Here is a 27,337-nt window from a genome sequence, read left to right as displayed (position 1 = left end):
TGAATTGTCACAAAAATAATTCAAAGGTAACTCAATTCAAATTTAGCATAAACATAGTGATCAGTCACATAAATTACAACTGATAACGAAGAACACTAGTTAACTATACGAACTAAATTATTTCATTAACTAACTAAATAATAAAATTATACACCTTATAGAATAAAAATAAAAAGTATAAAATTTTGGTATAAAGTATCTTTTTTATTTTGCCCCGTGGGTCCGAAATTTGTTTGGACCGTCCCTCGATATTGCAATACTTGGTCCTTTCCAAAAATCTAGATTTGTCATCATTGATTTCAATACTGGACATTTGCGGAACTAAGGAGTTGATATTATTATCTAAGAGGGCCCGATGCCTACATACGAAATCAAACTAGATGATCAATTTTCAAAATATATTGCACGCAATAAATGATTGAATGGATATAAACACTACAAACATAGACATTACGTTGCCATGAGACCCTACAATGATGTCCTTAAAAGCATTCTGCATCAACCCACAACACTGATTCATCAAAATGGATCTAAAAGGCAAACAGATAAAGACAAACTTTAACAAAATCATGATCAAACTTTGATTTAGGAGAGGGATTAACCTGTGGATGTGGTTGTTGAGCTGTTTTATCTCCAGCAATAGTTGCATGCATTTCACCTTTAGTCCGTTGTTCACTTAGTTTACCTACATCAGAGAGACCATTTTCTTCAGATCTTGCCCGCTTGCGCTCAGCAATTGTGGTAAAACTTGCAGTAGCAGCAGCATCATGAGTAGCTGGAGTTGAAGTAGCCGGACTACTCTTTAGTGGAATTGTCATCCCTAGCACACCATAAGTTGACAAAACATTTGAATGAAAAAGAGTCTTAGATCATCGCAAAATTCATCATCGTTTATCACAAAATAGCATCACCATCTATCATAGTTTATCACCAAACACATATCCAGACACCGGCCATACTTTATCACATATGACAAATGATGAGATCACTGCATACCGGAAAGTCTTCGTTGTCGGCTGCTCGGTGCAGACATGGAAAGGGTGGAGATAAAGGGAGGCGTCGATGGCTCCGTCCAAACGAGCAGAGGGACACGTCAGTGTGGTTCTGGCTTCGAGGGAGAAGAAGATAGCGACGAGCCTTGGCCTGCGGCCTCGAGGTCGGTGGATCTTGGGCCTTGGTGTTTTTAGGGGAAGATGTCGGCTAGGTTATAACAAGGGAGAGAGATGGGACTATGAGGGGAGCGAGTGCCGAGTGCGGTTGTGTGTTTGGCAGATTGGGTGGGTCGGGGGAGGCCGGTGAGCCGTTTAGTGGGCTGCTGATTTCAGGTCTCTCACGTCTTCTATTCCATAATTGAGGGGTATTTTGTGATGGAATATGAGGACGGTAATAAAATGAGGCCTGAACCCGACCAAGTCTGATTTTGAGTTGGACTGTCCATGTCTAGATTTTTATGAGGCATTTCCTACTCCATGGGATTTTCACATACCGAAATGACGCAAGACGGAATGGGATTCAACATGCTACATGTCACCATCCTATATGGCGGCAAGTATCGGCCGCTTATCTACTCACAATTGCATCAAAGTGTTTTGTTCGTCTGACTCGTGATGGTTATAGTGCCTTTGGGCGACCGAGGCTTGAGTTTTGACAAGTTCTGGCGGCAACCACCATCTCTCCTGGAGGTTCCAGCTTCACCAATTCATTATTTTTTTTGAAGGTTTTTTTTTAGGAGACTTGAGGAAGCGTGAGCCCAGCCCAACCAAGCCCTGCTCTGCTATTGGGAATTGCTTTCCCCCACATCCTAGCCTAATCTGCTATTCCTCTTCCTCCAAAACAAAACAAAATAATGAAGTAATGATCCAAGAAAGCGCAGGTGAAGCAGGGAGGCTCCTTGTACCTCCTCACCGACTCCATGGCCGTCCGGGATGTCACCGGCGCCTGGCACCTCCAACTCCAAGTCCATGCTCTGCCTCGCCCTCACTCTGCTCTTCATGTTGCCTCTACCTGCAAACATTCCTCTCAACCTTGTGTGCCTGCTTGCCACCAACATCAACATGCTTCACCAAGCAGGACCTTTGCTGCTTTCGGTTTACGCCGCAAGGAACCATGCAGCAGCATAAATAAACTCAACACATGGTTGTCACTTTCTGAAATGCAAACTCTGGGTTCAGATTTATGCAGATTACTGAGGAAGCTGGTACTAGTTGATCAAATGGAAATATTAGCTCTTCAATTTTAGTACACTTTTCCTTTTCGAAAAAGAGATGGGTTACTTACTTAGGATGGATAGACCATCCTGTCTTGTGTGGGAAGAAACTGAGTCATCTTTGGTCATATTATTATTATTATTATTATTATTATTATTATTATTATCATCTTGTTCCTTTTTTGTTTGTGGCTGATATATATAGTAGAATGATTCTGAAATGGAGTTTTTACTGTGTGGAGCAGCTGAAGAGGAGAAGAGGGAGTGTCGCATTTTGGGTTGGAAGCTAGCATTGTGTCGTTGCTAAAAAAATCTGTGGTTGGTTTGCTTCTTTTGGTATTCCTTTTTCACAAAACAAAAGACAATGCCATGTTGGTTTGATAGACTGAGATTGGTGGTGTATGTATGTATGGAATGTTGAGTGTTGCTGGTTCATCAAATCAGACTTGCATGTATTAACTACTTGAAGAGGAGGATGCATGGCAATGGGCTTGTCTTTCCTTATAAACATGAATGAATGAATCACATTATTTCTTCTCCAAAGTTATGGAACTTTTTTATTTATTTTTGACATGGAGCATCTTTATTCTTCCATTAACCTGAGCGCACAGCAATGTTGTTGGCCACCAAGTCTTGGACCATACGACTTGGGGATTGACGTCCATGTTTGCACAGAATTGAATGCTGAAATCCCGCAACCTTAAAACAGAAAAATGTTAAGAAGCATGTCAAATTGCAAATCCCCATCCACCCCACCTTGCGAGGAATTCGGCATCGATGCTAGTAATTCCCAGCATATCACCATCACAAGAGTTGATGATCTGGAACAAACTTGGTTTCATCAACATTTAGCTTCTTCTCCTTTGCACTGATTTTGTTCCTCGGAAGAAACTAGCACTGATGATGAAACCTTCTAGTCTAGATACAACATTATGGCCAGGCCAGGCAGCTGAGCCTGCGCTTGGCTGTTTCATCCATCTTAACTAGCAGCAGCAGCAGCAGCAGCAGCAGCACTTGTACTAGCAGTAGACACTAATAACTAATCAATACGTAATAATCACGACACCTATTATTATTGCATTCATCTTTCTTCTCTTCTCTACAAAAGGAGAAAAAAAAAGCAGCAGCAGCACAATAACAATAATGCATGAAATGATCCAAGAAAGCTAAGCTTCCTTAAAAGTGTCAAACTAAAATGAGTGCATCATCATGCTAATTAAGTAGTAATCTCATCTCATATCATCGGTGTTCATTCATGATACACCTTGCTATCATGCTAGCTAGACAGCATTCACTTGAGACAGCATTCACTTGAGATTGTAGTTCGTGCCAAGATTACAGTTTGCAAATTCATGATTGCCTGGCCTGGCCTTGTCCACACAAATAGAGTATGTCGCAAGCGCATAATCGATAGCAAATGGAGGGAGGGAGGGAGTGCCTTTCACCAACACAGCTCAAACGCGCTCAAAACGGACATAACTAGCAACTACTCGCTCATAGACCCCCAGAAAAACGATGACTCCAAGCTTTGGTTAGTTCATCAGAATCCTCCTACTCCTCTCTCTTCAGTCGTCAGACACACTCACACTTGAGCCAGACAGCCTGCTCTAACAACACCTGGCGACACATCAAGACAATGCTGCAAAACAAAACAAATAGGCACCAAGTTAAGTCGGCCACATCAAGGGGAAGCTGTTTTAGGAGAATTGCAAAGCAATAGCAACTCCTATCGGCAAGATCACTGCACAAGAGGTATACCTTTCCGTTGGTAGCATTCGTGCGGTAACCAGCGTGTCCCTGCTTTGCTCAAGTGGTCGGTGCGGATGACTTCACTGCAATTGAAACAACACTCGCACACATCATCATCAACATCATCTAAAGGCAGCGGAATCGAGCTTTTTCTAAAAATTTATACGAGTCTTACATACATACATACTGTTTCTTAGACAGCCGGTCTCCTGGATGATGGTACTTGCAGTTCATCTGGAACTTACAGTAGCCCTGCCTCATGTAGTGGTTACACTCAGGTTCACCGGGCCTCTCAGGATACATGATGCTCTCTTCTTGTTGCTCCACACCATTATCTGACCTTGTCAAACTATCGTACGCCCCCGAGCCAGTTCTCTCACCAAATGCTTCCTGAAACAGCATAACATCCATGAGCACCATGGGTAAGAAATCAGGGAGGAACAACTGAATTGAGCATCTACTTCGTTTCAGTCGGGTGACCCAACATATCTCTGGTTCTGAGAAATGAAAAAAAATCTAACAAGGTCGCGATCAGTATTGTAGCAATACAAGGTCAAAGAGCAACCTGCATTGCACTTGAGATTGTAGATAAAAAAATTGTTTGCTATTACACAGATAACCATAACTATTTTGTTTCAACTGGGTGACATGATATATTTCTACTTCTGAGAAATGAAGAAAATTCAACAAGACCACGATCAACATTGTATGAAAGTCAAAGAGCACCCTGCATTGCACTTGAGATTGTAGATAAAAAAAAAATTGTTTGCTATTACACAGATAACCATAACTATTTTGTTTCAACTGGGTGACATGATATATTCCTACTTCTGAGAAATGAAGAAAATTCAACAAGACCACGATCAACATTGTATGGAAGTCAAAGAGCACCCTGCATTGCACTTGAGATTGTAGATGAAAGAAATTGCTTGCTACTACACAGACAACCAATATTTACTACTCCTAGCGCTCCATAGTCCACACCGTCATTTTTTTTCAGTGACCATCTTTGTGTCGTGTGAATACTTCAAACATTCGTAGTGCAGATGTGCAATAGGAACGGAAAAGGTTCTAAACAGACTTCATTCATACAATGAGGTAGTAAACAAGCGTATAGAAATAGTAACACTCCCACTGTAAATTGGACAAGAATTCTCAAACACACGATTTATTCAGTTTTCATTTGCATAAATGTCAATGCTAGTAAAGATCTCTATCCAGTAGAGAAGCAAACATAGTTTTCTTCCCCGGTTCCCATTACACAGGACTGAGCTGACCAGTACCATTTACTATACTTAATGGCATGCCTAAAAATGCAACAGGGATCAGCCAGAGAAAAAGGAACAATTGCAAACTAGTTATGATTGAATCAACAGTGTTTACTTGAACATCGACCACTGATAATAGAATATACCTCTGTAGTTGAACTTGAATGTATATCTTTGGGATGACGAAATTCACATGCTGATCCAAATTGACATTTCCCAGTTTTCATATAGAAAGGACAATCTGGCATGCCAGGTCCAATCTGATCAGAGTGAGCTGCAAGTCTATCTTTTGGATGGTGAAATATACAAGCAGACAGATATTTGCATTTCCCAAACTGCAAGTAGTACCGGCACTCTGGCTGACCAGGTCTCTCGGGATACTGCGGTTGCTGGGGAAGCATATAGTCTTGTAATGTGATTCTTGTAGATGGATGATGTTCATCAGTGGTAACAGATCTTTTTGCATCTGTTGGGCTCTGCATGGTAGGATTTGAAGCCTCTGGGTGATAAAACTTACATTGTGCCCTAAGTTTACAGTACCCACGCTTCATAAGGAATGGGCATTCTGGTTCATCAGGTCTCCCAGCTGGGTATTTGTCTTTTGGGTGGTGATAGTTGCATGCTGATGCAAATTTACAATCACCAAATCTCATGTAGAAGGGGCAATCTGGTTTGCCAGGCCTCTCAGGATAGTTTACCTCTTCTTTGTCTTTTGACTGTTTTGGGTGGTGATATTCTGGTCTGCCAGGCCTCTCAGGGTAATCCACGTGCCCCCCCTGCTTGCACAAAGGTCCATCTGAACTATCTGCTGAACAGCAACCATCGGAATCGTCTGATGACCAGCCTGACTTCTGCATGAAGCAGATACGATAAGGAAATTAACAAAAAAGGCACAGAGCAGTCAAAATCTAGGAAAGCACAGTGCAGTGTCACAAAGTAGCAGTATCCAAGAGATGTGTGCAAATGAAGATCAAAACATCGCATAATATAGGTAAGAAACAGCACGTACCTTTTTCGCCTTTCCTTCCGTACCAGGCAGTACTTTTTGGGGAGGTAGAAGCATTCTAAATATGCTTGGTGGCAGGACACCAGAGCTACATGAGTTGTCATGGTCAGAAGACTTCTTTGAGTATGATGTGTCATCTACGATCGCACCATCAGAAGGTTTCTTCAAGTGTGATCTGTCATCTAAGGTCGCACCATCAGAAGGTTTCTTCAAGTGTGATCTGTCATTGAAGGTCGCATCATCGGAAGATTTCTTCATGTGTGATCTGTTATCTAAGGTCGCATCATCGGAAGATTTCTTCATGTGTGATGTCTCATCTAATGTACGGTCAGAAGATTTCTCCATTTGCTGCAAAGCATTATCCTCCCACCCTGTTGGTGGATTGAACTGAGCATCAATGACATGGTCTGGATGGTTAAAATGGCAGTTTTTGCCATATCTGCAAGCACCAGTTCGCATATAGTAGTCACAGTTTCTTGCTCCCTGAAAAGTAATTTAGACTACCATTCAGTTTCAACATTTTCCATATAAATCATAAGTACCAACTCCAACAGATGAAAAGATAGCATAGGCATACTTCTCGAATGGGAAGGCCAAGGCGGTTCAGTTCCAGAATTTCTGCAGCGCCATGGTTTCTTCTTTCAGAGGGACGCCATGATTCATCTGACCTAGATTTAAGCTGCTGCAGTGACAACATCATCAAAAAGGAGGATGATAAGTTACTAAATAGCTCATGAACAAAGTAGTGAATGAGGTACATATTAATCAGGCTTTCAAACGTCCACTACAATTATCAGCACATAGAACTTTTAAAATGCTACATCATCTCTTGCTTATCTAGGGACTAGAAAGGATGCGAGAGACTACATTTTTATACAGAAAAGGCCATGCATATGAACATATATGTAGAAGCATACAGCAGGGACTGCAGGTGTGAGCTTAATGCATTGAAATATAGATCCCAATACTACCTACACAGTTGCATGACAAATGGCATGGATATGACAGCGATAATTTACACAACCTATTGTGCTAAGCAAAATTGCATCATTCAACGAAGTACGGAAACCAACAAAGTTTTCTTGCCAAAAAAAGTTTAAAGTAATACATAATATGATAGTAAAGTGACGCAGATTTTACCGGTGGGTGATTGAAGTGGCATGAGGGCCCGTATGTGCAGGTCCCTTTTGACATGTAAGAGGGGCAGTTAAGTTTTCTGGGCTTTTGTGGATATCTTCTAGCAGGCAGCTTATACTTCTCCTTGCTAGCTGTACCCCAATCTCCGGTACCTTGATAAGCTGCCGTGTCCATAGCACGATCATCCTCAGGCAGCTTAACCTTCTCCTCGCTAACTATACCCCAATCGCCGGTACCTTGATAAGCTGCCGTGTCTATAGCACGATCATCCTCAGGTGCACCCCACTCATGGCGGACACGCTCCACTACATCCTTGTGCTTATCAACAGTGAAATCAGACTGTGTTGCTCCCTGTTTATCGCCGGTCCTTTGCCCCATCATGTTCCCCTCAGCATGAACACCATCCATGTCCTTGCCTGCTATCTGTGCATCACCGATGCGTGGCTCAGCCTCATTCTTCTGACCTTCCAAAGCAGTAGCATCACTGGATGTACCCCAGTTATCGACGATGACCTGTTCCTTCAGATAGCCATGTCCCTCCACATCAATATCATCCTTGGTTCTGCCATTTTTGTCGATGACACCTTGATTCCCCACCGTATCATGTTCCTCCACAGGACTCTCATCCTTGATTGTTACTATTGCATCGCTGGCATATTGCGCCACCGCCTTATCATGGTCTTTCACCACAATATCATCCATGGGCACTGTACCCTGGTCGTCTACGATCGACAACTTAACCTGATCTTCCGTGGCAAGATCCATGTACCTTGGGTCAATGACACCTTGCTCCACCACCATCTCCTTTTCTTTGACAGTGTACTCATCCTTGGTTGCTCTTGAACATTGCTCCAGCACTTTCTCTTGCTTCTCAACAGCAATGTCATCGGTTCCGTCAATGATACCTTGCTGCAACACCTTGTGATCTTGGACAGAATCATCATCATCCATGGTTAAATCGACAACACCTTGCTCCTCCAGCACCTCTTGTTCTTCAACAGTAGCATTATCGTCCACATCATCATCACTCTTCATGGTTGTTCCCAGGTCATAATAAGTGGTACATTGCTCCACACTCTTTCCTTGATCCTCGACAGCAGCAATGTGATCTGTGGTAGCGCGCGTTCCTTCCACGGCAACTAGCAGCAGCACCTCGTGATGTTTGACATCATTGTCATCATCTATGGCTGCATCCCCTTGGTCAATGACACCTTGCTCCACCACCTGCTGGTCATCCTTAGCTACATCATTCTCCATGGTTGTTCCCAAGTCATCATAAGTGGTGCATTGCTCCACATTCTTTCCTTGATCCTCGGCAGCAGCAATGTCATGAGTGGTAGGGCGCGTTCCTTGCGCGGCACTTAGCAGCAGCACCTCGTGATGTTTGACAGAATTATCACCATCCATGGGTGCATACCCTTGGTCAATGACACCTTGCTCCGCCACCTCCTGATCATCCTTAGCAACATCATCCTCCATGGTTGTTCCCAAGTCATCATAAGTGATGCATTGGTCCACTGCCTTGTCATGGTCATCTACAGCAGTGGCACCTTCCTCTTGAACTTGCACAAGAGCATCAGCATTCTCAGTTGATCCCAGCTGATGAGCTTCCGGTGTCTCTTGTCCCTCAGCAGCAATGTCTTGATCCCTTGGGTGGGTGGCATCTTGAACTTGCACAAGAGCATCATCATCATTCTCCATGGCTGTTGTTAGTTGTTGACAAGAGGAAGAGGTGGTACTAGTACATTGCTCAATAAGTGGCTTCTTGTCCTGATCATCATCAAGAGCAACAGCAAGAGCAACGGCATCATGTATTACACTTTGCTCCACCACCTCATGATGATGATGTTTGACAGCATTATCATCATCTATGGTTGCATCCCCTTGCTCCACCTCCTCCTCGTGATCATCCTTAGCAGCAGCATCGTCCTTGTGTTGCTCCAGGAGGTTGAGGCCCTCCTGGTCCTGGTCCTGGTGGAGGTGGAGGTGGAGGTGGAGGTGGAGGGCGGCTTCATCCAACAGGCCACCGCAGGGCTCCTCCTGGACCTGGTCCTGGTCCTGGTGGTGCTCCACGGCAGCGGCAGCGGAAGGAGGTCGGGATGGCGATGGCGTGGGGGGTTGAGGAAGGTGGAGAGCCCTCTTGGCCCTGGGAACGTGGTCGTGGTGGTGGTGGTGGTGGTGGTGGTCCTGGTCCTGGTCCTGGTCCTGGTGGAGGCGGGAGGCGGAGGCGGAGGCGGAGGCGGGGGTTGAGGGCGGGGGTGGCGGTGGGTCGTGGAGGTGGAGGTGGAGGTCTGGCTTGAGGTGGAGCAGGAGGCTGAGTCCTAGGCTGGGCGAGGGGGAGGAGGAGGAGGAGGCGGCGGCGGCGGGAGTGGTGGGCAAGGCGATGGCGGAGGAGAGGGCCCGGATGGAGCCGAGCAGCCGCCTCCCCAGGCTCGGGGACGGTGGTGGCGGCGGGGTGGCGGGGTGGTCGTCGTCGCCGATCATCGCGGGCGGCGGCGGCGTGGGGATGGGGATGGGGATGGGGAATGGGGAAACCCTAGCCCGCCCGCTAAACCCAACCACTCCCTCTCCCCTCTCTCTCTCTCTTTGGATTGGAAAAAATGGCGTACGGAGAGAGAGAGGGAGAAGAAGCGTCCCTCCTAAGCTAAGCCTCCCTCGCAAAAAAAAAAGAAGAAAAAAAGCTAAGCCTCCCTCGCATGCTTTCCTATTTGCCCCAATCTAATCAATCAATCACACACACGCCCCCATCATTCTCAAAATATAAGTGCAAATGGAAACAAGGTATAGTCAATCTTTCTTGTAGAGGAATGTGCTACCCAACAACAACAACATATTACACGCTGCACAAACCAATCCCAATATCATTAGTTATATGGAGGTACAACTAACTCTAGTACAACCACGCCAAAGCTCCTCTTCGGTCTGATGAAGCTTCTTCACAGCAACTAGCTTCCCATCTTGGAGTTGTGCTTTATAGACCTTGCCATATCCACCCGTTCCAATGTTGTACTTATCGTCGAAGTCTTCTGTTGCCCTTACAATATCGTCAAATGCCAATCTTCCATCAAAATTCCAAACAGAGAATAGGTCCCTTGCTTCAGCAGTAACACTTTCTTGTGGTTTTCTCTTTTTACGACTAAGCATTACTATGACAACAATTGCGGCAACAATGCCGAAACCCACCACAAGAACAATTGGCAAAAGAAAACCAAATGTCTTCCGTTTATGGTGACTAGCTATTGGAATTGAATAACAAGGTGGCAGGCCAGAGAGGTTACCACACAGACCTTTATTGGGAAGAAACCAACTTGCTGAAGCATTTTGGAGTAGCCGTGTTGTTGGGACCGGTCCTTCCAAGTCGTTGTCGGACACATCGAGTGTTTAAAGGCTCACCATGCTTGCAAAGGAGGATGGAATGCTGCTATTGAACTGATTATGTGATAAATTCAGAAATTCTAGCATCTCCAACTTCCCAAGTTGTTGTGGCAACACACCACTGAGGTTATTGTTGCTCACATCTAACATGATCTGCAGGCCTGCTAAATTTCCAATCGCTCCAGGCAAACTCCCACTGAAGTTATTGTCGTTTATCTTCAAGGACTGTAGTTTCATGCAGGCCCCTAGTTCCTCAGGTATTGATCCACTCAGTCTGTTCCTAGATATATCAAGGTATCCGAGATTGCTGAGCTTTTCTATCTCTGTAGGTATGGATCCAGATAATTGGTTCGATGAAAAGGTTAGTTTATATAGATTAGTTAAAGTGCAGATTTCTGGCGGAATCTCACCGCTGAGATGATTACAATCGAGTCTCAGCTCTACTAGGTCAGACAATTTAGAAAGGATTGGAGGTATAGAACCCGTGATCATATTTTGTGCTAGGTGCAGTACCGTCAGTACCGATCCTCGCTCACTTGCCACCGTATCTGTATCTTGATCCGGATACGGTGGCAAGTGAGCGAGGATCGGGTCGTCGCATCCTTAGTGGCGCGCTACATCGGCGCCCGGATGTAGTGGAAAATGGGCAAGGGTCTTCGCATTTGACTCGACGAGTGCGAAGGGTAAGGAAGCTAGCCGAGCCTAGTTGATGCAGCGGTGAGGAGAGGTGTTGATATTCTTTGCGTCCAAGAAACCAAATGGAGAGGACAGAAGGCGAAGGAGGTGGAGGATACCGGCTTCAAACTGTGGTACACAGGGACGGCTACAAACAGAAATGGCGTAGGCATATTGATCAACAAGAGCCTCAAGTATGGAGTAGTAGACGTCAAGAGACGTGGGGACCGGATTATCCTGGTCAAGCTGGTAGTTGAGGACTTGGTTCTCAATGTTATCAGCGCGTATGCCCCGCAAGTAGGCCACAATGAGAATACCGAGAGGGAGTTCTGGGAAGGCCTGGAAGACATGGTTAGGAGTGTACCGATTGGTGAGAAGCTCTTCATAGGAGGAGACCTCAATGGCCACGTGGGTACATCTAACACAGGGTTTGAAGGGGCGCACGGGGGCTTTGGCTATGGCATCAGGAATCAAGAAGGAGAAGATGTCTTAAGCTTTGCTCTAGCCTACAACATGATTGTAGCTAACACCCTCTTTAGAAAGAGAGAATCACATCTGGTGACTTTTAGTAGTGGCCAACACTCTAGCCAGATTGATTTCATCCTCTCGAGAAGAGAAGATAGGCGTGCGTGCCTAGACTGTAAGGTGATATCTGGAGAGAGTGTTGTACCCCAGCATAAGCTGGTGGTTGCTGACTTCTGCTTTCGGATTCGTGTCCAGCGGGATAAGCGTGCCAAAGTTGCTAGAACGAAGTGGTGGAAGCTCAAGGGGGAGGTAGCTCTAGCGTTCAAGGAGAGGGTCATTAAGGAGGGCCCTTGGGAGGAAGGAGGAGATGCGAACAATGTGTGGACGAAGATGGCGACTTGCATTCGTAAGGTGGCCTCGGAGGAGCTTGGAGTGTCCAGGGGAAGGAGAAGCGAAGATAAGGATACCTGGTGGTGGAATGATGATGTCCAGAAGGCGATTAAAGAGAAGAAAGATTGCTTCAAACGCCTATACCTGGATAGGAGTGCAGACAACATAGAGAAGTACAAGATGGCGAAGAAGGCCGCAAAGCGAGCTGTTGGTGAAGCAAGGGGTCGGGCATATGAGGACCTCTACCAACGGTTAGGCACGAAGGAAGGTGAAAGGGACATCTATAAAATGGCTAAGATCCGAGAGAGGAAGACGAGGGATATTGGCCAAGTCAAATGCATCAAGGACGGAGCAGGCCAACTCTTGGTGAAGGGCGAGGAGATTAAGCATAGATGGCGGGAGTACTTCGACAAGCTGTTCAATGGGGAGAATGAGAGTTCTACCATTGAACTGGACGAATCCTTTGATGAGACCAGCATGCGTTTTGTGCGGCGAATCTAGAAGTCTGAGGTCAAGGAGGCTTTAAAAAGGATGAAAGGAGGCAAGGCGATGGGCCCTGATTGTATCCCCATTGAGGTGTGGAAAGGTCTCGGGGACATAGCGATAGTATGGCTAACCAAGCTTTTCAACCTCATTTTTCGGGCAAACAAGATGCCAGAAGAATGGAGACGGAGTATATTAGTACCAATCTTCAAGAACAAGGGGGGTGTTTAGAGTTGTACTAATTATCGTGGAATTAAGCTGATGAGCCATACAATGAAGCTATGGGAGAGAGTCATTGAGCACCGCTTAAGAAGAATGACAAGCGTGACCAAAAATCAGTTTGGTTTCATGCCTGGGAGGTCGACCATGGAAGCCATTTTCTTGGTACGACAACTTATGGAGAGATATAGGGAGCAAAAGAAGGACTTGCATATGGTGTTCATTGACTTGGAGAAGGCCTATGCTAAGATACCACGGAATGTCATGTGGTTGGCCTTGGAGAAACACAAAGTCCCAACAAAGTACATTACCCTCATCAAGGACATGTACGATGATGTTGTGACAAGTGTTCGAACAAGTGATGTCGACACTGATGACTTCCCGATTAAGATAGGACTGCATCAGGGGTCAGCTTTGAGCCCTTATCTTTTTGCATTGGTGATGGATGAGGTCACAAGGGATATACAAGGAGATATCCCATGGTGTATGCTCTTTGTGGATGATGTGGTGCTAGTTGACGATAGTCGGACGGGGGTAAATTGGAAGTTAGAGTTATGGAGACAAACCTTGGAATCGAAAGGGTTTAGGCTTAGTAGAACTAAAACCGAGTACATGATGTGCGGTTTCAGTACTACTAGGTGTGAGGAGGAGGTTAGCCTTGATGGCCAGGTGGTACCTCAGAAGGACACCTTTCGGTATTTGGGGTCAATGTTGCAGGAGGATGGGGGTATTGATGAAGATGTGAACCATCGAATCAAAGCCGGATGGATGAAGTGGCGCCAAGCTTCTGGCATTCTCTATGACAAGAGAGTGCCACAAAAGCTAAAAGGCAAGTTCTACAGGACGGCGGTTCGACCCGCAATGTTGTATGGCGCTGAGTGTTGGCCGATTAAAAGGCGACATGTTCAACAGTTAGGTGTGGCGGAGATGCGTATGTTGAGATGGATGTGTGGCCACACGAGGAAGGATCGAGTCCGGAATGATGATATACGAGATAGAGTTGGGGTAGCACCAATTGAAGAGAAGCTTGTCCAACATCGTCTAAGATGGTTTGGGCATATTCAGCGCAGGCCTCCAGAAGCTCCGGTGCATAGTGGACGGCTAAATCGTGCGGAAAATGTCAAGAGAGGGTGGGGTAGACCGAATTTGACATGAGAGGAGTCCGTTAAGAGAGACCTGAAGGATTGGAGTATCACCAAAGAGCTAGCTATGGACAGGGGTGCGTGGAAGCTTGCTATCCATGTGCCAGAGCCATGAGTTGGTTGCGAGATCTTATGGGTTTCACCTCTAGCCTACCCCAACTTGTTTGGGACTAAAGGCTTTGTTGTTGTTGTTGTTGTTGTTGTTCTTGTGCAGTACCGTCAGTTCGGTAGATGCACCTAGATTTGGTAAGATCTGCCCAGGGAGTCTATTCGATGTCAAGCGCATCTTTGTGAGATGTGGATACACACCAAAATGCTGAGATATATCTCTTGTTAGTTGGTTCCACCGAAGGTCTATTCGAACCAAACTCGTGCAAGTCTTTAAACTATTTGGAATGGGGCCACTGAACATATTAGAATAGACAAAGAGAGATTGAAGTCTGCCACCTAAACATATATTTGCTGGTAAAGGTCCTGAAAGATAGTTGTTATTCAACGCAAGTTTAACAAGGCTTATGACATCTCCAAATTCTTGAGGAAGAGAACCTGATAATTTGTTATCAAATATATGCAGTTCTTGGATGCTTTGCAACTTCCCAAAAGATTTTGGTATTGAACCTACTATCTGATTTTCATAGAGGTGCGGTAGTAATAGCTTGGTAATGTTTCCTAAGCTGTCAGGAATAGAGCCAGATATTTGGTTGTCGGCCAAGTCTAATTCTCGGAGATTCTGCAACTTGCCCAATTCTAAAGGTATTGGGCCTGTGATTTCATTTGTGTAGAGATAAAGTTCATTGAGCATAGTGAGGTTCCCTAGTTCTGGGGGTATTGAACCTGTTATTTGATTTGTATAGAGAGAAAGTTGCTTTAACATATTGAGATTGCCTATTGCGGGGGGGATGGAACCTGCTATTTGATTTTCAATGAGAATAAGCATGTTCAGCTTGGTGAGATTGGTTATGGAGATTGGAATTTGACCTGAAAAATGATTTGAACCAAGATCAAGAATTTGCAAATGTCCCGTGAGTCTGTTAAACGAGAGTTCAAGCTGGGTGAGACTCTGCAAGCTACCAAACTCAAAAGGAATCTGTCCTTTGAGGTGGTTGAAGTTGAGGTTAAGATAAGAAAGTGATGATAGAGAGCTGATATTAGCTGGTATTGGACCATGGAGACTGTTTTTGCTGAGGTCAATATATGTGAGGAATGGAAGAGCCGAAAAGTTGAGCTCACCAAGCTGGCCACGGATGCCAGCACCCGGCAGGGAGATGTTGGTCACCACCCAGGGCATGCGGCGGCCATGGCGAACAGTCGCGCACATGATACCCTATGTCAAGTTTGACCATGATCGTCGGCTCCTTTAAGGCACAAAAACATCATGGTGTGCCTTGCACAAAGATGAAATTAGCGTGCAACAAATGGCCACGGACAAAAGCACTTGGTATGGCCCCACCAATAACGGAAGATCCTCGACAAGACAGACGACCAGAGTTCTATCAAAGATCTTGATCACGCCATGTATTAAGCTATCTGGACAATAATCCTTAAGCTCCATTGCCCCATGCTTAAGCTTTGCCGATCACAAGAAAATCACGCATATCACTCTGATGGAAGTGCTCAAAAGCCCGCATTATATGCTATATCCCCTTTAACGATCTCCCAACATGAGCAATAGAATCTCCTCGTAAAATCATCCAGTCTGGGCGCCTTGTCCACAGGCATTGATTTGACCGCTGCTTCAACTTTGTCCGGGGAGAATGGAGCTTTTCAGATGCTAAAGCTCCAAAGTAGGCAACCTTAGGGCTCGGAGCCGAGCATAGAATGCGATCATGGTAGGAAGCCATGAATCGAAAATCTCCTCATGTCTAGTAATGATTGAGCCATTGTCCTTCAGTAGACATATTGAATTCTTCCTACGCCTATGATTCGCATGTTCATGAAAGGAACGAGTGTTTGCGTGTCCTTCACGATGCCATAGAGGACAAGACCTCTGCCTAGAGATTGTGCATTCCAAGGAGCACGGACCTAACAACTTCCGCTTGAGGAGATTATGCAAATGAAATTCCCCTACCGAGAGGCGGCGTGTCTCTGTAGCCACGTCCACCTCCAAAGCAATGGTAATCTGAATTTCAATTTTGCGAATCCACGGAGAACTCCGCCTGATGAGACTTTTAGCTATCGCCCTAAGCTTGTAGTCCAGTGTTTTCTATGGATTGCTAGTCGAAGGTATTGAATTCCGTGCCAAAAATAAACCGTATCCATGAATCCCTTTGCTTTTGTCCAAAAGTATCAAACCTAATCTTGGGCCATACCGCAAGTCGGTAGTGAAATCAAGTAACAATGGGCAAATAATGGTGTGAGACCGCTCATTGCGGCGAGGAAGTAAGACGAATAGATGGCGTCCCAAGCCGACATGGAGAAGATATGATGTTATTTTCTCAAGCGTCGGATCGATGTTCCCTCTCATTACACCGAGTATAGTTGATATACAACTCTTTTAGCTCCAACATATTAAGCTTGCGACGAGAAGGCGGCAGCAATCGTTGTCCGTGGATGATGGTGCCATTGGTTGATTGTATGTAGGAAGGAGGCATACGGATGCAGTGATGTTTGGTTGTGACGACTGGTCTTTTGCCGGCTAGCATGTGGGTGAGTATTGATAAACTATTTTTTTTTATTTTGAAGTGAATCGATATAACCAAGGGTGTGTGTGTGTGTCAACGCCATGAGCAGGGAAGGGGTTAAAACACGTATCGTAGCAACCAACCAATGATATTGCCGTTTGCAAGGAGAGGAGAGGCATTTCCCTTTGATTTAGTTTGTCAAAAACATAAAGCTCAAGTATAGAAATTTTGAGGAATCAAAGCTTTTTACATCCAGCCCTTGCCTCAAATGTCTCAACTTGTCGAAAGCTCATATTTGTAAAAATATTCAATTAGAAAACGCAAATTGGAACAAATTTAGATAACCAGGTGCATAATTTCCACAGTATAAACATATACAAGTGCCTTAATAATAAATGCAGTAATTATAGAAATGGTACCACTTATAGATTATAAGTGGGGTTATTTATTTATTTATTTATTTATGTTGTGAAATAAGTGGGGAGTTGTTTGACAGACATGCAGGATTGATGGTAGTGGTAGTTGGACACTCTTCAGTCTCGAATGGTCGGGGCCACTTATAGCCACATACAGTGCACGGACCTTCTCCCTCAACCTCTACAGATACGAGGTCTTGTACCAGACCTGCTACCTCCAAGCAAGGGACCACCTCATCCAGCTGCTCAAGGAACCATGATCAATTCATGCTTTTTCTTTTCTTTTCTTCTCTTCTCTTCCATTTTTTCATGGACAATTGTTTTGTTTTCTTTTCTTGCGTGCCTGCTTAGATTGATTGAGTTGATTTGGTTGCTGCTGCTTACGGCTGTTGGTGTTGAAGACTAGTACAACAGTACTAGATATATACTGTAATAGATTGGCTGGCTAGTTTGTTTGTTTGTTTGTCACTCTGCTCTGAATGAAAATGAATGAATGTATGAAAATTGGTTGTGAGGTTGCAGTTTGCACAAAAACATTTTGTCCTCTCAGGTCTCAGGGTCTGTGATGTGATTTGATGATAGTTCGTTTGTTTGATTCTTCTGTGTGCAACACTCACATCCCTACTCAGGATACCATACGAATGCAATGCAACACCAAACCATCATTCATTCTCACCAAGTCAGGATGCATGCTTCAAACACTTAACTTGATTATCCACTCCACCCAAACGAGGGTCTAAGTCTAGCTAGCCACCACATCATCCAATCAAGGTTAATTCTAGCTAGCTTCAGGTTTGCTTGGCTCAACAACGCCAACACACCACAAACCAGATGAAAGTTCCCAGCGACACCGACGCACTACCGACTTACTTGTTCATTCTACCAGCCACCCATACAGCTAGAGTTCCAGGTGCCATCTACATAGATAGTACATAGATAGTCCATAGATAGATAAGATAGCTATGTTTTATACAGACACACGGTTCAACCTCCGCTGACACACATCATCATCCATCAAGACCAAGAGCAGCATCACATCAGCAGAAGAACATGGAGCTCCTCACTTTCTCATGCAGCCGAGGCAGCTCCGGCACCGGCGCGCTCCCCGCCGACGTGTGCCCCCCTCCCTGGCTCGACGATGTGTCCGACATGTCATCAAACTTCATGAACGTGCCCACCTGCGCCGCCGCCAGATGCGCGTACGCTATCGGAGCAGCTGCCAAAACAAAACACACACAACATACATAAGCAACTAAGCGCACACAAAACAAAACAGCAGCTGAGCATGGATCGAGCGAGTCTTCAAACATACCTACTGATATCGCTGTCGTGCTCCTCTGGTACCTGAAACAAAGAAACACCGGCACGTTCAGACACAATTTGTCACGAGAATAACCGAAGCCTACACTAGTAGTAACATCATATATATAGGCTGTCCATGTACACGTAGGAGAGCGAGTGCACAAACTCCTGGAGCTCATCCCCACTGAAGCCGATCTCATCATGCAGAACATGGTAATGAGTTGGCCTCGATGTGCCCTGCCACACAAAAAACCCTAATTAGCCCCCACCTGAATGCACCCTACCTACTGCTACATTGTGCTAGTAAGCAAAAACAGAGCAGAGGGCAGAGTTAACTACTTACAATCATCCCAGCATGCGCGCACATGTAGAAGTCAAAGTTCTTGGGATGGCAGACTTGTTTATCCACCACAGTGCCTACACAATATGACATGGACACTTGCTGTTACAATCTATCATTTCACACAAGAAAACTGCATGCAAACCCATGTATAAAAAGTAGTGGACTTCGGAAAAGACGTTTGCTTACCAGGAGGAACATTTTCTGGCGAGTTTGCCTGGAAAAACCTGGTGTGATGGTTTTTCTGAGCAACAATGACTGTGAACTTGGGCTCCCACTTGTCGTCAAGGCACTTGCATGCCTGCATTGGTTGGTTGGTTAAAAGTAGATCAAATATGAGTGACACTGTCCAGCTCCAGCACGGGATAATTACTTGTTCGTAGGTTACAAGTATTGTTGTAACAAGCACTAGTTGGGATCAAATAGATACACTACCTCAATGATCTGCTCAAGCTCGATGTTTATGACCTGAGTAAACTGGCTTTCGCTAACTCCATCCCTGAAAGTAGCATCAGTTATATCCTTTTTCAGCAGAGCAACATTTGAGGAACTACAAAAATTTACCTGAAAATGATGACTTGGTCTGGCTTCCGCTTCCCAGAGCTAGTGTAGAAGTCAATAAGAGATTCCCTGGAAATCCATTCCATTCCATTAGGAAAGTGTACAACAAAACACAGCATACATACTACAAGGACATCCACGCACAGTTTGGACAATGAAGTGGACTCAAGATTGACACGTACCGAATGAGGCCATCATCTTCAGTTCCCCTTGGTTTAAACAGGGAAGCCATCATCTCCTGCTTGGGTGACTGAGTGTGCACTGTTGCTCTGTATTTAGAGATGAGAGGCCACTCACGAGAACTCACCACCTAAACAAAACCCAAAACCCATAGTTAGTTACAAGCAGTCAGAACAAGCAACACTTACTCCCTCCGTCCCATAATGTAAGACGTTTTTTGACACACGTCTTACATTATGGGACAGAGGGAGTAGAAGATAAGTAATATCCAGCACCAACAGTCATAACAACTGGCGCCAGTCACATTCCAATAGCTTATGTGGAATGCTTTGCAGCTTCCAATCAGTGTTCTAGAACACGATATGCAATCCTAGGATGGATGGATGGATGGACGGATAGTGTACTAGTACTGTTCAAGGACTAATGTGGGCTCAACTTACTGGCCAATATGTGTGCTTGTTCATATTCGAAACTGATAGATGACATTTGTTATCTAAGAAAATGTAAAATTGATCAATGACAAGTACGTTTATGAAAATGTATCTAAACTGTGATTACTCATAGTTCATTTTCCATCTCCCAATTTATAGGGTTATATTTCATCTATGTGGTATATACAACAATGAACAGTGCTTGAAGGAAACTGTGAACTGATTTGTTGACAGTTAATAAAATAAAGTTAATCAGCAGGTTAAATTGATTACATGAGATTATCACATGGCCATAAAGAACAGTTACATCATCAACCAGATAAGGATAAGAAAAATAGGTACATCATGCATTCATGGTTGAGGGGCCTAGTTTGTCAGGGCAAAGCTAACCATGTAGTGTACTATACCTACCACGCAAGATAGCATAAAGAAACCTTGCGGAATTTTGAACAGATAGCAAAGCAAAGACAATTTGGGATCCTATCTTCATGCTGAAGAGCTAAGACGTCATCTACTGATGAAACCTGAGTTACTTTTCAGAGAGATAAAAATCTGTATCCCTCTTACCGCAGCAATAGAAGGCCTGTCGGACTGCCCAGGTTGACCATGTGAGACATCCATTCCCAGGATGATAGTGGGCACCTTCCCCACAATGGGTATTGCACGGGCTGCTTCAATTTGAAGCAATGTGTTGAGCCCACCAAGCTTAGCATTTATCTTGAGCAGCAGATTACTCAAGTACTGATCATTGACTCTTTGCGGAGCTAGACACTGGGTGACTATGCCGAAATCAGCAAGACACTTTTTCTTCCAAGGACCTGCAGCAGATTCAAGCAAATATGTATTATGTATGGTTCTCCAACAGTCGATCATGTTTATGGGGAAGGGTAACTTCGATCATGTTTATGGGGAAGGGTAACACAACCAAAAAGAAGATGAACCAACCATAAACTTCGCAATTCTTCCTCTCAGGGAGGAGGCACAAGAGGAACAAGGGTGCTCCAGGTAGCTTGGCCTTTATCTGGGCAAACATCTCCTCCACTCTTCGTGCCACCGGAGCTCGTCTCAGTGACGGGCTCTCTTCAATTACAGTGTGAGGGTCCTCATATTCCTACAAACAAATGAAGTTCAGCAGCAGAACAGAAGAAAAACTAAGAGAATATGTTGTAGAGAAGTGGGAACATACGAGTCCCATTCCAGTCGCGACCCTTTTAAGGTCTTGGACAAGACCACGAAGATCACAGCGTGCAGAGAAATTGACGACGGACCACCTCTTGACAGAGCTGGTCCTAATCAGCTTCTGAAACAAAAAAAGAATCAACAAACAGAAGGAACATTGATAGAAAGACATATTAGAAAGAGAGAAAAAAAAGTCGACCTTCCTCGCAATATTCCAGCGCCCATTGCGGGTGAAGAACTCTTCACCGTTACCAGCTTTCAGCTACACGATGGAACGCTTGATTAGATACATTTTTCGGAAGAACATCGAGCTTTCATTTGGAAGATACAAAGCTTGGAGAACTATCAGTGACTAACCTTGGGAGCAGGCAGGACCCTCCCTTCAATCTGAGTGAAATTTTGCGCGATGGAAATGCCACATGCCTTCAGCATGGGGTCAGCGTCATAGTTGCTACGCTTAAGTGCCTTGCATATAAAATAAGAAGATAGCATGAACCATGAGTCAATTGCCATACAAACAGCAAGGTATATATGGTTCCAGCAAGCAAGCTAGAATCTAGATGATGATAACTCACATCATTAAGGGTTGACATTCTCTCATGAGGCTTCTGCCTCGACTTCTCGACAAGCGAAGTCCTCTGCATAGTTGACAGAGCCTTCGTGTATCTTTGCAGAGGAACGAGCGTGCAAAGCTGGTCGCACAAAAAGTTCACGTCAGGACTTGAGAAGAAATTTCAGAAGGGTGTAAAACAGCAAGTCTGTGAAACGAACCTCCACCGGGAAATATGTCGGACGCTTTGGCCTCCCAGCATTGATACAGGGAAGATTGCCAGAATAGCGCAGTTCTATTCCTCTGTTCTTCACAAAGTAATCATAGACAGTGATCTCAACAGTTTCGGTGCTGTCACCATTCCTCCGCCTCAAAGGGAACCTAGTTAAACATGCCAATCACAAAACAATGAATAAATAGCAGCAAAATGCACAAGATAGAACTAGCTAGAAACAACAGGACACCTTTCCGAGGGATACTATGAATTACTGCAGTGATCTGATGATTATTGTGATTACAAAAGTAATGCTCTGTATGATGAAGAAGATTTACTCTCTAGCTAGCTCTAAACAGAGTTGTATACATTTTATCCTTCACTACGAGATCTTGTATATATCAAAAGATAATACTTGTGTCCATACTTAGCAGTAACTTTGTAAATACTCCCTCCGTTCCCAAATACTTGTATTCATACTTAGCACAATATATGATGATGAAGGTTTACTCTGTAGCTAGCTCCAAAGTCCAAACAGAGGTATATTTTCGATCCTTCACCAGGAGGCCTTGTATAAATCAAAACTACATTTTCTGCACATAATTACAGGCACTAACTCTGTAAACAGGAATTGATAATGCTGCTGATACTGTGGCCACAACAGATATTGTATATATGATGGAGAAGATTGACTCCCTAGCTGATAAGTAAAATGAATAAAGCAGTAAGGGGAACTCTCACATCTGTTCGTTGCAATTTCTCTCGCTCAACCCAACAATCTTGAACTCTGAATTTGCAGGAGTGGTTTTTATCCTCAAGTTCTTGAGAGCACGCTTAGCCTGTTAGGGAAGCAGGCAAATTAGATATGGTTGCACGACTGTTTGCGCAATATCATCAAGAACATCAGAGATGCAACTTACCTTCTGCCAATCAATTTTGTCAGGGTGGTCAACTTTCTGGTTAGCGAGAAGAAAGTCGATGACAGGACCAGGTTTAACTATCATGGTAGTTGAAACATCTGCAAGTTAAAAGAATTTTGCCATGCAAATGTTAGATCGGATGTAGCCATCGCAGCATTAACGGTGGAGTTTATACAAGAACACTTTGGTGAGATGCATACCAATGTTTAGGGAGAGTCCACTCTGTGCACCACGGAAGCTTGAGTGGAATCCCCGGCACCCCATGACACCACCGCCCAGGTCAACAAAATTGCTAGGGTTGTTGTGGAAAAACGACTGACGGACTAGAAGGCAGCCCCTGTGGATCATCAGAAAACATAAACCAGAGTCATGAGGCAGCTCATAAACGCTTGCGGAGGCATAGGAGTAGATGAGATACATACTGTTTTGCGGAGTGCTGCCTGAGTATGATGTCAAGCACTCGAAGTGCCTCGAGGGAGTGCTCTGATTCCTGGCCTCTGATGGCGTGCCCAATTGCAGCCATTGGAATTGTTGCCGCAAAGTTGAGCTCCACCTTGAAGGTCTTGGCCTGGTAGGGTCTCCTCACCCTCTTCTGGTCACCACCTCCAGGACTACCGTTGTTACCTCCAGGACTCCCGGCAGCAGTCCTACAACCAAGCGAAACAGAGTTATACCAAACACTGAGCAACATAGGAACAGACAGTATGCAGGCAGGTGAAGAAGGAGCAGAACTCACTTGCCACTACCGATGTCTTCCAATACCACGATGAACTCATTGTTGATCTGCGGAAGAGCCCCGATAGTAAAGAGGCTCTTTTCACCATCGTATGCAAAGTCCTTGTTGGCGAGCTCAGAATGGTAGGTGTGCTGCAGCTTATCAAGGACCTTTCTGCCGATGCCCTTGCTATCGACTGGCGTATCATCCTCATACTTGAGATTAACCTACGCATCATCAAAGGATTAACACAGCTACCAAGTCGGCATGGGGACATATAAATAAATAAGCTTGTACTACTTGTGAATCCTACTAAGTAGTAGTGAAACTACTAGCTAGGAAAGAAAGCAAGTATGCTTCTTACATAGTAGTGGTTGAAGAACTCCTCTGAAGGCTTGACAGAGACTTTGTAGTGGTTGGCAAGCAGCTGGATGGGCTGGCCCTTCTTTCCCAATCCATTGGGAGGCCTGGCCATTATGTGCTTCCTAGGCTTTGCTGGCTTGCTTGGAGGTGGAGGTGGCGGTGGCGGTTCACTCTCACCGGCAGCAGCAGCAGCAGCATCTTCTGCGATGATGGGCACCACGTTGGGAGGCAGAGGAGGTGGTGGTGGCAACTCATCAGCAGCAGGCTCTCCATCATGCGGGTCCATCCTAAGCAAGATCAAAAGAACAGCAATGATTAGTAAGTAGTAGTAGTGCCAAGACAGGAAGCAGAATTGATTCCAGGATGACCAAACAAACGTCGCAAAAGAAATGGTCCAGCTATGAAGAACATTTACTCTCTAGCTGCTGTATACATGTTATCATTCACTAGGAGATCTTGTATATTAATGAAAGGAAGGTGTGCTACATACTTAGGAGCAGAGTTATACTTTGTATATAGGAGGAATCAATGATGATACTGATACTGTGATCACAAAAGTGATGCTGTGTATGATGAATAAGATTTACTTGTAGCTAGCTCCAAACAGGGGTATATTCCCTACCCTTACAACAACAACAACAACAACAACAACAACAAAGCCTTTAGTCCCAAACAAGTTGGGGTAGGCTAGAGGAGAAATTGTATGGTACTAGAAATCAAAACTATACTTTCTGCGCATAATATAATTACAGGCGGTAACTTTGTAAACAGGAATGAACAATGATGCTGGCACTGTGGTCACAAAAGAACATATTCCTGAATCCTATGATTTGTCAACCCCAAAAAATGCATCGCCAGACCCAGACAGGCACTGAGAGGTGTGATGCCCAACTGGTCACATCACAGTTCCTTGCTTCTATAGTAGTATTTTGCTAGGAAAAGATGGAAGGTATGTAGAGAGAGCACAAAGATTCATGGATAGGGAACAGAGAAAAGTAGAGCAGATTACATTGAAATTGAATCATTTAACCTCTCCCATGGATATGCACAGAGAACATTTTGTTTGCAAGAAGAAGCCTAGCCAAAAACCCCAAAACTAAAGAAGCTCATCCATAAAAGAAAACCCCCAAGACCTTGAAAAAAAGAAGAGAAAATTGGTGTGCATATTTTACAAGCAGTATAATACTCCCACTGTAAGCGAAACAGAGGTTTCTGAATGAATCCTATGACATGCGAGGCCCCAAAAAATGCATCGTCAGAGGGAGAGAGAGAGAGACAGACAGACAGGTGCGTCCTCACTTGGTATGTAGAGTAGGTGTGATGCCCCTCCCCTCTGCTTGTCACATCACATCACGGACTAGACTGACTAGGCAGAGCATTTTCTTTTGAAATGATAAGAATAAGAAAAGGGGATATGTGTGCATACTGCAGAGAGAGAGAGCAGAAAGATTGATGGAGAAAAGGAGAGGAAGGTTGATGAAAGGGCCTTTTGATTGATTGAAGCCAAGAAGAAAAAAGAAAGAAAGAAGAAGCAGTGAAAGCAAATAGAGCATGCATTTTGTTTTGTTTTGTTTTGTTTTGTTTTGTTTTGTTTGAAAGAAGAATCCTAGACAGAGAGACAAAAACAAAACAAATGTCTCCCTATCCCTTGAGAAAGAGTAACCCCTCCCTAATGCTGAAGCCAAAAGTCAAGCAAGAAACACAGAAAAAGGTGAAGAAAGAAAACCCCAAAGCTGAAGTGAAGAAGCATCCATCTCTATAAAAGAAAGAAAGAAAGAAAGAAAGAAAGAAAGAAGGAAGGAAGGAAGGAAAGAAGGAAGGAAAGAAAGGGAGAAGCAAATCTGGTACTTGTATATTAGAAAAAGAAGAAGAAGAAAGAATAGATTGGTGGAGGCAAGGAAGGAAGGAAGGAAGGAAGAACCCTAAAAAACCGACCCTATCCGTGCCTGCCTGCCGAGGGGATGAATCTGGCGCGGGAGAGAGGAGGGAAAACCCTAGCTAGGATTGCATTGCATTGCAGCCGCGGGCGGATGAAGGAAGGAATGAATGGGGATTTACTTATTGATTTATGACTTATTGATTTATGTCAAGGAAGGAAGGAAAAGGAAACAAGATTCAACCCTAGCAAGGAAGGAAGGAAGGATGGATGGATGGATGGAGTGATTACCTAGCGGCGATGCGAGTTCCGTCGCGGCGGTCTTCTCCGGTGGGGGTGGGGGTGGGGGTGTGGGTGCGGTCTTCACTCCCCCTCCCTCACTCTGCTCTTGGGCTCTGTTCGTGATGACGAGAGGTACTACTAGTTATGGAGGAGGAGCTTTTCTTTTCTTTTCTCTTCTCTTCTTGGGTGGTGTGGTGTGGTGTACTCCTCTACTGACTAGTGGGGTACACAAAACAATGTGGACGGACGGACGGCTAGGATGAGTCCTCGGCCTCGTCGCTGCCGTCATCCGTCCGTTGGTTCGGTTGGCATGAGACGCCGTCCGCCGCGACTGCTGGCCGGATGACTCGCTCCTCCCTCTTGCTGTCCACTCAACCCCCCAACTGTCCTCCTCCCTCCACCTCACCTCACCTCACCTCACCTCCATGCAGATGCAGATGCAGATGCAGTTGCAGCACAACACCTCCCCTCCCTCCGCGCGTGTCCCTTCCATTCCATAACAATCACTACAACTACTCCCTAGTACGTATATTCATACATTCCTTTTTAGAGCATCATCATTTGCATTTTCAAGCCTTTTCTTTCTCACCATACTCCTTTTTACAAGCCTCTTCCTTCCTTCTATTTTCTTGTCTTGCTTTGTACTCCCTACTTACTATTCATTCCATTCCTTCATGTTGCATTCTAACTACACTCTTCGCTCTAATTCCATTTCCTACTACTTTTTGGCTTCTAATAGCAAATCACATCTTGACATTTCTTCTCTTCAACAAATTAACACACCTTACTTAATTAACCGGACCACGTCTCAATGCTTCATGCCTACATACAAAAACTATGCCTCCGCCTCACTAATAATCCTCTGGAAAGCGCCCGGCTTGCTATCATGAAGAACCAGGGCCGCGGGATGTAAAAACTCATGGCTTGGCAACAGACATCGAGATAGAATCATCGAGGGTGACAGGCATGAGGAGATACAAACCAGACCTGGTGGCCAGCACCAAAACAATCACAAGATGTCCCGGGGGTGCTAGAAACAATGGTGGCAAGGCTAAAAATAAGAAACAATTTTGGATAACCCGTTCACGGTGTATGATCAGATCTACGAGTCCCGGGGACAGGTCGATTTTTTCAACCACCAACGATGGGGACGCTAACAAGCCCAAGAACGCAGAAGAACAGGCCACCCACCCACCACCTCTCTCTTTGCTAGCATCGAAGACCAAACCAACGATGGGGACGCTAACAAGCCCAAGAACGCAGAAGAACAGG

At 44.8% G+C, this 27,337-nt stretch overlaps 2 protein-coding genes across 7 annotated transcripts; both read right to left on the bottom strand.

Annotated features, from left to right (window-relative positions):
- Positions 1-3,389: 3,389 nt before the first annotated feature.
- On the bottom strand, positions 3,390-9,926 carry LOC123071181 (uncharacterized). 5 transcript variants are annotated; one of them, XR_006434176.1, is made up of 7 exons: positions 7,370-9,923; positions 6,807-6,911; positions 6,233-6,712; positions 5,370-6,074; positions 4,139-4,345; positions 3,965-4,038; positions 3,390-3,845 (listed from the first exon to the last, which is right to left on the bottom strand). XR_006434176.1 is itself a non-coding variant. In XM_044494703.1 (7 exons), the coding sequence occupies exons 1-7, from the start codon at positions 9,848-9,850 to the stop codon at positions 3,835-3,837; spliced, it is 4,068 nt and encodes a 1,355-aa protein (XP_044350638.1). In that variant the 5' UTR covers positions 9,851-9,926; the 3' UTR covers positions 3,390-3,834. The 5 variants fall into 5 exon arrangements, 4 of the variants coding, with proteins under 4 accessions (XP_044350638.1, XP_044350630.1, XP_044350647.1 ...); XM_044494703.1 differs by having other exon boundaries at positions 4,131-4,345; positions 6,807-6,908; positions 7,370-9,926; XM_044494695.1 differs by having other exon boundaries at positions 4,131-4,345.
- A 7,916-nt stretch (positions 9,927-17,842) lies between these two features.
- Positions 17,843-26,254, bottom strand: LOC123071173 (protein argonaute 4B). Of its 2 annotated transcripts, none has more exons than XM_044494689.1 (22): positions 26,075-26,254; positions 23,909-24,194; positions 23,566-23,771; positions 23,252-23,476; positions 23,030-23,166; positions 22,830-22,927; positions 22,651-22,748; positions 21,917-22,076; positions 21,721-21,837; positions 21,503-21,610; positions 21,345-21,407; positions 21,153-21,266; positions 20,912-21,077; positions 20,534-20,784; positions 19,538-19,665; positions 19,359-19,424; positions 19,230-19,293; positions 18,984-19,095; positions 18,798-18,871; positions 18,597-18,691; positions 18,465-18,496; positions 17,843-18,368 (listed from the first exon to the last, which is right to left on the bottom strand). In XM_044494689.1, exons 2-22 carry the CDS (start codon positions 24,191-24,193, stop codon positions 18,190-18,192), a joined length of 2,778 nt encoding a protein of 925 aa, XP_044350624.1. In that variant the 5' UTR covers position 24,194; positions 26,075-26,254; the 3' UTR covers positions 17,843-18,189. The 2 variants fall into 2 exon arrangements, with proteins under 2 accessions (XP_044350624.1, XP_044350617.1); XM_044494682.1 differs by lacking the exon at positions 26,075-26,254 and adding an exon at positions 24,917-24,936.
- Positions 26,255-27,337: the final 1,083 nt, after the last annotated feature.

This window comes from Triticum aestivum, chromosome 1A (genome assembly GCF_018294505.1).
Source record: "Triticum aestivum cultivar Chinese Spring chromosome 1A, IWGSC CS RefSeq v2.1, whole genome shotgun sequence".
NCBI lineage: Eukaryota > Viridiplantae > Streptophyta > Magnoliopsida > Poales > Poaceae > Triticum > Triticum aestivum.
This window is presented reverse-complemented; position numbering and strand designations above follow the sequence as displayed.

Excerpts from the sequence above, each read along its gene's own strand:
- LOC123071181 (XM_044494695.1), bottom strand. The coding sequence starts at position 9,850 with ATGATCGGCGACGACGACCACCCCGCCACCCCGCCGCCACCACCGTCC. Across the intron at positions 6,912-7,369 it reads GCCACTTCAATCACCCACCG|CAGCTTAAATCTAGGTCAGA; the intron begins GTAAAATCTGCG and ends TTGTCACTGCAG. Across the intron at positions 4,346-5,369 it reads ATTCAAGTTCAACTACAGAG|GAAGCATTTGGTGAGAGAAC; the intron begins GTATATTCTATT and ends ATGCTGTTTCAG.
- LOC123071173 (XM_044494682.1), bottom strand. Across the intron at positions 22,928-23,029 it reads TGGACTCTCCCTAAACATTG|ATGTTTCAACTACCATGATA; the intron begins GTATGCATCTCA and ends TTTAACTTGCAG. Across the intron at positions 20,785-20,911 it reads GAAGAATTGCGAAGTTTATG|GTCCTTGGAAGAAAAAGTGT; the intron begins GTTGGTTCATCT and ends AATCTGCTGCAG.